Genomic DNA, 11,556 nt, shown 5'->3' with positions numbered 1-11,556 from the left:
CAGAAAAACAGAAAAGAAAAGTAAAGAATAGGGGGATGACGTGTACAAGTGACCGCATGTTAGCAAACATGATACCCCCGTTCTCTCTGGAGATGCTTGACCCTCCCTTTACCCAACCAAAATTAATCGCTCTAAACAAACATTCAAAAATGTTTCTCTCTCAAATTTCTTCCTCCTTTTAATTTTATTCATTTTTGTTTAATCAAACGAGGTACATTTTCGATTCTCTAATTTCTTAAAGCTGTTCGTAACGTAATGCGATATGCATTGTTTTGATCATCGGCATTGTGACCGGTTTTTTATTTTGTTATCTCTTTTGGCATTGCAAATTGCAGATTGCAGAGTGTTTTTTATTTATTTATTTAGATTGCTGATCGGAGATGTGATTTCGTTGAATCAAGCATGACTAACAAGAGCGTTAATACGGATTTATCTCAGGTATTTTTTTATTTTATTGTAATGTGATTATAAAATACACAAGCAAACACTTAATTTTTGCCCTGATCATGTAGTTTTTTTGTTTCCTAGGCTCTTAAATGTTTGAATTACTTAATTTCAAACGTATGCTTTGATCGTGTTTTTGTGTGTGTAGGGAGATGGATGCGGCGGCGGTGCCTGTGGTCCTCCGCCACCTGGACAGCCTGATAATGCAGCTACTCGTGCTGGAAACACGGTATTTTTTTAATTGTTTTTTAATTTAGAAAATAATTTTATCTCTCTGGTCATTTCAGCATTGTGATTAGGTTATTTTATTTTGTGACAGTGATTGTTCAGGGTATTTATCATATATTTGAGTCCACTTTACGGAAATGAATTTGATTAATATTTTACATTCCTTCTTGAGAATGTAAAATGTAAGGCATAAGATTTATATGTGTGTGCTGAAAGCTTTTTTTTCTTTCATATCAAAGCTTTTTTTTTTTGCTTAATGAACTCCATTGCTTATCTTTGGAAACTTCTGTCATTCTGAAGTCTAATATCCTATGTAATCTGTGTTGCAGGTCTTCAAGAGTGGGCCTCTTTTTATTTCATCCAAAGGTGTGTTTAGCAACATATACATTTTACACATTCTAAAAGTTTTTGTGTTGAGTCCTTAACTTACAATGGTTTGATTCCTCTGGAATTTGTGGGTGCTAACTTTTTTTTCAAAGCATTACTATTTGTTTTTGTATCTCACTATATGCAATTCTACTGATTTGACAGACGTTTTTGGAAAAAGGAAGAAGGTAGAGACATAACTTACTATGTAATTTAGAGATGCATTTCCATGTGAATTTTGAAATATAGGAGCATACAGATATACATGGACTAAAAGAAATAGAAAAATAGTTGATTCTTATTTTTATATAAATAACATTGTGCATGGATCAAACCTTTCTTTCTTTCTTTCTTTCTTTATTCTCTGAAAGAGGACCAGATTATTCAGATTGGCGCGATAGTCAAATTCGTCTAAAGTTTAGGTATCAATATGGCCATGTACTATGTAGCATTTCACATTTAAGGAGCTTTCTTGTCTTCTATGCTGATAATAGATGTTTGTGCTGATTGTTGAATATGTTGTCTGTTTTAAGATAAAAAAAACATTTGTATGCTTTGTCGACTTATTTAGTTGAGTTATGCATATATATCCATATTTATGTATATATATATATATATATATATATATATATATATATATATTACCTGTACACATCATTTGAACTCTTTAAAATGTTCTTCAGTGTGTGATTATGTATTCTGAACATTTCTTATCACAAGGATAATGACCTACTCTGAAACTATCTTTCCCAATTTTTTTGTGCAGGAATTGGTTGGACATCATGGAAAAAACGGTGGTTCATTCTGACACGAACTTCACTGGTTTTCTTCAGAAGTGATCCTGTAAGTAGTTAAGCATACAGTACTTACAGGATATCTTTAATAAGCAGATTTAAAAGAACTAGGATCAACAACACTTCTTATTTATATTAGGAGTCTGGTCCCTCCACCCCCTCAATGACTGTTGCAATTTCATGGTCTTAAATGGTTCACCAATTGTTTTAAACTTTTCAGAGTGCTGTTCCCCAAAGAGGAAGTGAAGTGAATTTGACTCTTGGTGGTATTGACCTCAACAATTCAGGCAGGTCGGCTTGCTTATTTAAATTAGATAATTATAATGTGTGTTTACGTTTTTCATAGCTGTTTCTGCATTAGAATTTGGCCATGTTTGCTTATTGCAAGTCTTTCTTGGGATGATTTCTAGTGTGGTGGTGAAGTCGGACAAAAAACTTTTGACTGTTCTATTTCCTGATGGTCGTGATGGGCGAGCTTTCACTCTTAAGGTGATTATTTATCCCTGTATTTAAACCTTTTGAGTTACCTATTGACACCTCTATTGCACACATATTCCAGTATATTTCTTCTAGAATTTTCGAAGTATCCGGCTCTCCTCTGATTATTTAGTTGTAGCATTTGAAATTTAATTTGAAGAACTGTTCAATGACTGGAAGGTTATGAGTTTCATAAAAAAATAACTGCACGAATAATTTTATAGAATTAAATTTAAAGGAGTTGCAAGAGCTAAGACCTGGCAACACAAATTATGATTTTTTTTATTATAGATCCTTCATATGTGGCGTGTCAATGGAAAATGGTTTGTCTTTCAGATTTGAAAAACATAACATGTTAATCAAAAAGGCTTTTGCGAGGAAAGAATCATTGTGTTGATTTGATTGGTAAAAACGCACAGAATAAACTCAGAAAATATAGTTTAAACCAAATGATATAGGCAGAATTAGAACTCAGACACCTGTCTCAAGACGTTGAAAATTATGTTATTTGAGGCGAGTTTGTGCTGCAGGCTGAAACGATGGAGGATTTATATGAATGGAAGACTGCCCTTGAGAATGCTCTGTCACAAGCACCAAGTGCTGCACTTATGATGGGGCAAAATGGTATCTTCAAGAATGATCAGGCTGATTGTGTTGAGGGTTCCTTTGACCAATGTGTGTTACCAGGTGTTGTTTGAAACTTTCCTTTTCATTTGTATTTTGTGCTTACTAATCCAATACATGGCATCTGAAAATTCTTGCCTAGCCTGTTTCTTTTCTTTGATTCACCAACACCTGAGATTCATGCACTGCAAAAACATGATAAGCTATTGGTATTGTTGGAGAGAATCATGTCAAGCTACTTGATGCCTGTAGATATATTCTCTTGAGAAAAAGAATTGACCCTGAGCCTATTTTTGCTCGTATTTTACTTTTTGTTTCTCTCATGGCTTTTTGATATTTCTTCCAATTTTTCTTATCATTATTTTATGATATTGGATGTCATCAAACAGAAAAATTATTTGGGAATGTCAATGTTCAAATTTTAGAGCAGAATATGCAGCATGAGTTCTTTATAAAGTAATGAACTCATAAGATTCATTTTTTTTCCTCACTTAATTGATCTGTTGAACTTTATTATTCTCTCCCCTGCAGTGAAGGAAAAGGTGCCTATGAAAGCCTTGGTCATTGGCAGACCAGTTTTACTAGCTTTAGAAGATGTTGATGGATCTCCCTCTTTTCTAGAAAAGGCTCTTAAGTTTATAGAAGAGCATGGTAGGTTTTCTGTCCCAGTGTTGTTTATTTAAGATATTATTTTGAGGACTGACCTACTTTCTTGCGTATTTAATCCATTGACTAGGAAACACACATTGTTTATTGGATAACCTTAATTTTCTTGAGAGATAATGCACGCATGTTTTATCTGAGATAACATAATTTCCAAGTGATTTTTGGCAGTGGGTGAAAGTTATATAATCAGCCGTTTTTTCAACAAGTAAATTATTTTTGCAGTGGCCTAAGGTTATTTTATCTGTTGTTTCTTCAATAAGTAACTTTTTATATGGAACTGAGTTTTATAAGATATTTCGGTATCATGGCATACTTTTTACTAGGGTCTAGGGACATAGTTGCTGACATAACGGGGGTGACCGACCTTGCCTTGTCTTTCTTTACAGCCTATAGGTGGTTACTTTTTGAAAGATGGAAAAATAAATGTTTATTTAGCTTCTTAGGTGTATAATTTGTCCTGGTTATCAATTCTTGAAAAACACGCATGTGATTTGGTGGTTGTGGGGTGACTTGTTTCTTCTTCTTTAAGTTTTATACTCTAATTTTGGATTTGCAATGCTTGGAAGAACTTTTAATTGCTTGTTTCTTATTTATATTCCTTTTCTTTTCTTTTCATCATTGAGATACATATTGAGGGATTTAAAAGCAATGATGTTAAAATGTCTTTTATCAATTCTCCTTTGACATATTTTCCCTTTCAAGTTTCTCAAGTTTCTCGTCTTTTATTAATGTACTTATATTTGTAGAGTTGATAAGGATGTGTTCTTTCCCAATTGTTTAAATCTGATCAACTGATAGGAATGAACAGGAGTCAAGGTGGAAGGAATCTTGCGGCAAGCCGCAGCTGTTGATGATGTTGAGCGTCGAGTTCGGGAATACGAACAAGGTCTTTTTATTAAATTAATTATGTCCTTAATTAGGTTATACTTCTTTCATCACAAACTAAATGCACTTGATGCGGTGGAAGAATTTGATGTGTGATATCTTCCTCTTGTATTATCTTTTAGTGATTGCTTCCAAATTGTGAAATGTAATCACATAAGCACAGCACTTCTGTTTAGGGGATAGTGTAGATTGAGAAGGAAATTGCTTGGTGGTCTCAAGTTAGGCATATATCATTCACCTCTTTATATACTTTGAAGGTGTTGAGTCATGTTTTATATAATTCAGGGAAAACGGAGTTCTCCGAAGGGGAAGATGCACATGTGATTGCTGATTGTGTCAAGGTATTTCTTTTTCTTATGGGTGAAATGCAATTTTTTTAATTAGCACTTACCCTTCAATTGGTTTTTGCCAATGCTCTTCTTGCTGTTCTACAGTATTTCCTCCGCGAGTTGCCATCCTCTCCAGTCCCTGCATCTTGTTGCAATGCACTACTAGAAGCATTTCGCAAGTCTGTTGCTGGTGTGTGGTTTATTACCTTATCCGATGCTATTTTATTTAATATTGTCCTTGTATGCTAATAGCTGTTTATATTTTTGTGAAAATTGTATGCAAAATGGAAACACTTATCTCCAAGTTTACACCGCACAATTTTTGATAAAAAAATTAATCGTCTTTGTATATTATGATCGAAGTTTTTCAGCTGTTAATGTATAATTGTGCATTATCTTTAAATCGTTTGACAATGTCATAATGTTCAGGAAAAGATCGTGGCAATAGAGTAAATGCCATGCGAGAAGCAATATTGGAAACCTTTCCTGAGCCAAACCGCCGCTTACTGGAAAGGTAGTCGATTCTTTTATTCTTTCTATTTGAATAACTTACCTCTGGACATACCATAAATTCTTCCATCTTTTCTGTCTTCTTTTTCTGCCTTTTATTGTCCCTATTGGTGTCCCAACCAACTGTCCTTTGGAAGCTCAATATATTTTAATCTGCATGTAATTTTTTATAGCTCTACCTTTGAACATTCCGATCTTGGATCAAATTTATTTGAAATTCAACATTACCAAAAAAAGGTGGATTGGCAGAAGCATTTTTGGTAATTCCATATTCCAGTTCATATTGTTCTGAGATCTTTCAAATGCTGATGAGTGGATTAAAAACCTGCATCCAGAAAATTCTGATGCATGTTTGAAATTAGAATATATAGTATTCAATTCCATTCACCTAAAATTTTCTCAATGCGTAATTTCCATCACTGTACTATTCAGGTATTGCTTTCTCTCATCTGCCTTTGGCATTTTTTTTTTTCATTTTACTGTGTCAGAATCCTGTTGATGATGCAAACTGTGGCATCTCATAAAGCTGAAAATCGAATGAGCACTTCAGCTGTTGCTGCTTGTATGGCACCTTTACTTCTTCGCCCACTTTTAGCTGGTGACTGTGAAATTGAACATGACTTTGATGTGGGTGGTGATGGTTCCATGCAACTGCTACAAGCAGCTGCTGCAGCTAATCATGCTCAAGCCATTGTTATAACATTAATGGAAGAATACGATAGTATTTTCAATGTGAGCCATACTTTACCCTTCTATTTTTAAATTTTGAATTGTTTTCATATGACAAAAGATAATTGTCTGATCTGGGGTCTGAATCAATTATACATACTTTGGAGGCTTGATGTATATGCAGAGACAAACAGCTGTTTAGAGGGGATTTTGAATTTATTGGTTTCTTGTCTTCCTAACATGAAGTTGTTAACCGTAATTACCCTTGAATATATGTCGGGAAAATTATAACATGGTGTTTGAACTTTTATAAATATGCTATATTAGTATCTGAACTTATATTATTTTTATTACTGCTTTAACTTTTTAAAAATGTATCAATTAAATGCTTTTAAGTTTTAACTATTTTTGATCACCGGACTACTAGTACGGCCAAAATAAATTCCAAATTTGCAGGTATAGTTTTCCATTTTGATTCCAAATAGACAAGTGTATCATTTACATACATTTTTTTATATGACACTAAAATTTAAGTAAATATGAAATTGATTTTATCTTTTTAGCAATACCGATGACCAAAAAATGGTTAAAAGCATTTGTTTGATATATTTTAAAAAGTTAACACGAATTTAAAACAAATAAAGGTTCTGACGCTAGAATAGTAGATTCATAAAAGTTCAGATGCTAAAATAGTAGATTCATAAAAGTTCAAACACCACTAATGTAATTTTTCCAATTTTTATCCCACAGTGGAAATATAATACAAGTGTTTAAAAAATTATGCTTATTTAGTTATTTTTATGGTTTAAAAGAACATGAAGTATGAGCCACTTCTGGTGTATACATGTAATAAAGGTATTATCAAAATGTCAAAATTCAAGAATTCGGCTTTTATATATTATCGTTCATTACAACTCTTTTTGACTTATGAGTTTGTTTAGCTTCTCCAGGACGATATCATGTCCTCTGGTCTATATTCAGACTCTGAAGAATGTAATAGCGAGGATGAGGAAGTAACGGATGATGATGAGTCCTACGAAGATGATGAGCGTGATGATAGATCGCAAGAGTCTGAAGCCTATACAGAAGATGATCTTAATGATGCTTCAAGTGGAAATGGAAATGGTGATTCTGGTGGTGACGAAATGTCTGATAATAAGGTTTGTCTATTGTACTTTCTAGGACAGAAATGTACAGTAATTGCATGAAAAGATGGTTATACAGAGACTGGTTGTGTGCTGAGGAGTAGAAACTAAAAGGCTAGACATTTACCCTAGTTGCTTAAAAAATGCAGGGCCATGATGATCCTAGCTCCGGCTCCACTTCTCCTAAATTAGATAATGATTTCAAAGTCGAGTCATCAAATTCAGTTCAAAATTCATTACCTTCACAACATGGTGAAGAAAGGAGTGAGAATGTTCTAGACGAAAGTAACCACAATTTAGCAACGCAAATAGTTGAGTCTCATGAGTCATCAAGAGATCTTCCCAGGAAAACTACTTTAGAGGATGAGCAAACTACAAGCATCTCCAGTGGACGTGCACGAGAAACTAAGCCTCCAAATTTATTGGGGCGTAATTCTGTGAGTATTTTTTTTCTTTCATGATGTGGTTTGGCATTTTATTGTCAGTCATTTTGTCCTTACTCAGCCTTCTTTAATTTTATCGTTCTCTCTTTAGGAAATAGATATCGATTTTACATATTTTAATTATTTTCTCATTAGAAATTTCTATTTATTTTCTCATTAATCTCTCAAAGTTCTTATTATTTTCCCTCTTTTTTTGTGTATGTATGAGTTCAGGGGAGGAAGGACCTTTCTGTGGAATCCCTTGATTATGCTTTTGATGAGGAGTATGTATTGACAATTTCATCTGCATGTGGACTTTCTTTATTCTTTTTGAGCTTTTACATGATGCTGATTTTTCTTTTCTTTTTTTAGTGTCTTTCTAGCATGACCATTCTGTCATAACACATTCCTAAGAATTTCGATGAACTTTAGTTTCCTTCAAGTATTAAATTGAGGGGTAAACAGGGGGTGCATTAGATTTAAATGTAGGTTGGTCCAGATAGTGTTTTATTTATGAGTTTTTTGTGGGCAGATGCATTTGAGATGAAAAAGACTAAGAGAAGGGTGCAAAATAGAGCAACTCAGAAAGCCTTAATAATTAATATCCAGAGGATGTCGATCTATTAGTCTGGGTTTTGAGTTTGTTTATATAGCTTGATAAGTTAGAAAAAAGGACAATGTATTATTTTAGGGAACTAAGTTTTGATGAAAATACAGTTGGAGTATTGAAGGGGTAGTATTTGGATTTATGTAAAACATTTTTTCTATAGACCATTGATTGGAGTTCTCGACACAATGTCATTTTACCAATTAGTTCCTGTTAGGTAAGACCCCTTCCTCAAATCTGATTTATCCTTCTTTTTTCCTACCAAACTCTAGTACTTTCTGGTTTTATTACTCAGTAATTGGTACATGTGCAATTTCTTTCTTGATAGCTGATGATAGATAGGTAGTGCTAATCATTTCTTTGTATAGCTATCTATGAGCTGACTATTAATGCTACCACTATCACTGTCAACAGTTCATCTATCTTCTTGAAGGATGTAGTTATGCTACAAATTTTAAACACGAATTGTTCTGTGTCTAGTTTCAGATCTTTTAATAATTTCTTCCTTTGAAATGAAGGGACTTAGACGCCGAATTCATTAAATACCTCTCTTTAAGTGGCGTGTATTGTTAGTAGCTGTTTACTGCACTTTCTGATTCTTTATTTTTTCATGTTTATGTAGAGTTGAGATCCAAAAGCTGGAGGCGGCTAAAATTGATTTGCAACAAAGAATATCTGAAGAGGTGCATAATCAAAATAATGTCGTTTTCTTGTAGCTTAATAGAAGCTTTCTGGAGTATTTCACTATAGCTAACTGTATTTTTACTTGCAGGTTAAAAGTAATGAAGTTCTGCAAGCCAGCTTGGAACAACGAAAGAAGTCCCTGCATGAGCGACGTCTAGCTCTTGCACAAGATGTATGTTTTATATGGGAGAGTTTACAATCCTTTTCTTTTTTTTGTTAATATGATCATTTTTATTCCTGCCTTGTTTATTCTGCAAGGATTTTTTTTTCTTTTTTCTTGTCTAGGCAAGTAAAGATGTATGGTATAACTCTAGGCGTCGTTTCTCCTCTTTCTTGTTGTCCAGTCTATTGTTGTTCGTTTAACTTTGCAGAAATATGTGATGATACGAATATTTGTAGGCTTGAAGTTGGGAGTGATTGAGTATCAGTAATAATAGAAGTGAGATATTTATTGGCCAAGGGAAAAAGAGAGGCAAGAATAGAGTGATTCCATAAACATGGTTCCTGGGAACTTTTCACAGCTGCATATAATATAATGTTACATAATCACTGATGCTTCTCATCAAGTAAATTCACTTGCATGAAGTTGAATGGTTATTAGAAATTTTCAGTAAAGTGTCGACTCTTATGAGGAAAATGTAATACTGATTGCGGGATTACTCGCATTTACAGGTAACAAGACTGCAAGAAGAGCTGCAAAGAGAGAGAGACAAGAGAATAGTTCTGGAAACAGGACTTGACAAATCTCAGGGATCCCAAACTGTTCCAGTTATTCTTGATGAAAAAGTTAGTCCGTTTCTGCTATTTAAATTTCCATTTCTTGATTGTGCTGCATGTTTCAGATTAATAAATGTGCAATTGCTCTACAGATAAAAGCTGATATTGAGGAAATAAGTCAAGCAGAGGCTGAAGTCTCGAATTTGAAGCAAAAGGTTGATGATCTAAGTAAGCAGCTGAATCAACAGCATGATCAAAATCACAGTTCCTTACAGGATTCAAACAATCAAGCAAGGTAGTAATTTCTGCTGTCATGTGTGATCTTTAGTAGGAAACCTTCTTTTACGGGGTTTAATGTAGTCTGGTTGCAGGAAAGATAAACAAAGAGATATTGAAGCCAGTTCTAGTTCTCATCTCGGAAAGTCTGCAAATAAGGCAAGTGCAGATGGTGATTGCTTCTTTTTTTTAACGACTTACAATTCAGCTAATACCCATTAATAATCCCCTGAAATTTCAACATGTCAGCAAATTGATGACATGGGGATGGCATAAGCAATAATCTGATGTCGATTGTTTTGTCTAGCTTGCCAAGGAAAACTAGACTTGACATAATAAAAAAAAGGGGGGCAAGTTAACAATCTGAGTTGGGAAACCAAGTTGGTTTTAAAGTTGCATAATTCACTTTAAACTAACGGATGGAAAAACAACATTGTTGCCCTCCTGCTGTTGGCGAATTTGCTAAGCCTGATGCTGAAAAATAATTTTAATGTTTTGATTGATGAATGAATAGAAACATCTTCTTATAAAGTCAATCTGTTAGCTTTCTTGCCAATGGTAATTTACTCTGGTGCCTGTCATCAATTTTAACAGTGGGGCTTTGGAATCCAGGATACTTTAGCAGATGAATCAATATCTTCAGTAAACAAGAATTCACCTCAAAACCAACAGCCAGATGCAGCACGTAGCAGCAACTCCAGGTCCTCATCTAATTCCAGGAAGTCTAGCTACAGGAGTGAGGTAAGCCATCAAAATTTACGATTGTTGGGAACAGGTTATCTTGCATGAAAATCAAATTATTGTCTTAGTGGGTTGGTTGCCCAATATGTGTATGCAAGATCTACTTTTTATTCTTCTGGCATCCATTCAATTAACCAATTGGCCCGAAAGGGTTTTTGTAACTTTAGTTGCATAAAATTTTACAGGGAGCAAATTCTACTACATCTGCACTGACAAAGTTGACAACCCGACTAAATTTTCTGAAGGAGCGGCGAAGCCAGCTTACTAGTGAAATTCTGGATAAAGGCCGAGGTTCAAGTCACGTCACAACAAATAAAGCTAGAGGATCAGAAGTCCGTCAAACACCCCAAAACCAGGACAAGAGCCATAATTCAGAAGTTCATTCTGTTTCAAATTCAGATAGAAGTAGAGGCTCAGAGAGCTCTCAAACAGAAACCCCGTCACGTAAATCTCTGGAGAGTCAAAATCCAGACAAAGGAAAAGCTGATGGCAGTGGTGATAAAGGTAAAGGATCTGGAAGCCAGGGCTCTCGAAGAACAAACTCCAGATGAGATACAAAATGATTGGTTGATATCATGCACATGCTGCAATTTTAATTTACTTTTAAGCAATTTGTGCAAGAATCAAGCTTGTGAAATTAGAAATGCTTGGAGTCACTTGAGGCCTATGTAAATACCAACCATCTCCTTGATGTAAGTTTCCTGATATGGTTGTAAATTAAGGTAGTTGCTGATTTTTTTGGCTGGTTTAGAAACCAAGTAGGATACTATTATATCCTTTGTATGTTTAAATTAAAACTTGACTTTTTTTTTCTTCTTTAAATGTAATCGGAGTCGCTTGGCTTGTGTATAAGAGAGCTGAAATCCAGCATCCAACCTGATCTTGAACTTGGTTATTTTAATGATCTGATATGACAATTGGCAAATACCACTTGTCCAGGTATCATTTTGATGCGTTTCATCATGCAGTTTC

At 34.4% G+C, this 11,556-nt stretch overlaps 1 protein-coding gene across 3 annotated transcripts; it reads left to right on the top strand.

Annotated features, from left to right (window-relative positions):
* Positions 1 to 11,547, top strand: LOC126682543 (rho GTPase-activating protein REN1). 3 transcript variants are annotated; one of them, XM_050378271.2, is made up of 24 exons: positions 1 to 211; positions 336 to 438; positions 593 to 673; positions 1,002 to 1,038; positions 1,805 to 1,881; positions 2,053 to 2,123; positions 2,243 to 2,321; positions 2,840 to 2,996; positions 3,465 to 3,584; positions 4,408 to 4,485; positions 4,770 to 4,825; positions 4,919 to 5,003; positions 5,243 to 5,327; positions 5,812 to 6,055; positions 6,943 to 7,152; positions 7,287 to 7,574; positions 7,794 to 7,843; positions 8,789 to 8,849; positions 8,939 to 9,022; positions 9,523 to 9,636; positions 9,720 to 9,862; positions 9,939 to 10,002; positions 10,438 to 10,584; positions 10,770 to 11,547. In XM_050378271.2, exons 2-24 carry the CDS (start codon positions 403 to 405, stop codon positions 11,133 to 11,135), a joined length of 2,733 nt encoding a protein of 910 aa, XP_050234228.1. In that variant the 5' UTR covers positions 1 to 211; positions 336 to 402; the 3' UTR covers positions 11,136 to 11,547. The 3 variants fall into 3 exon arrangements, with proteins under 3 accessions (XP_050234228.1, XP_050234234.1, XP_050234221.1); XM_050378277.2 differs by having other exon boundaries at positions 6,934 to 7,152; positions 10,456 to 10,584; XM_050378264.2 differs by having other exon boundaries at positions 6,934 to 7,152.
* Positions 11,548 to 11,556: the final 9 nt, after the last annotated feature.

The sequence above is a fragment of the Mercurialis annua genome, linkage group LG1-X, assembly GCF_937616625.2.
Source record: "Mercurialis annua linkage group LG1-X, ddMerAnnu1.2, whole genome shotgun sequence".
NCBI classification, from domain to species: domain Eukaryota; kingdom Viridiplantae; phylum Streptophyta; class Magnoliopsida; order Malpighiales; family Euphorbiaceae; genus Mercurialis; species Mercurialis annua.
This window is presented reverse-complemented; position numbering and strand designations above follow the sequence as displayed.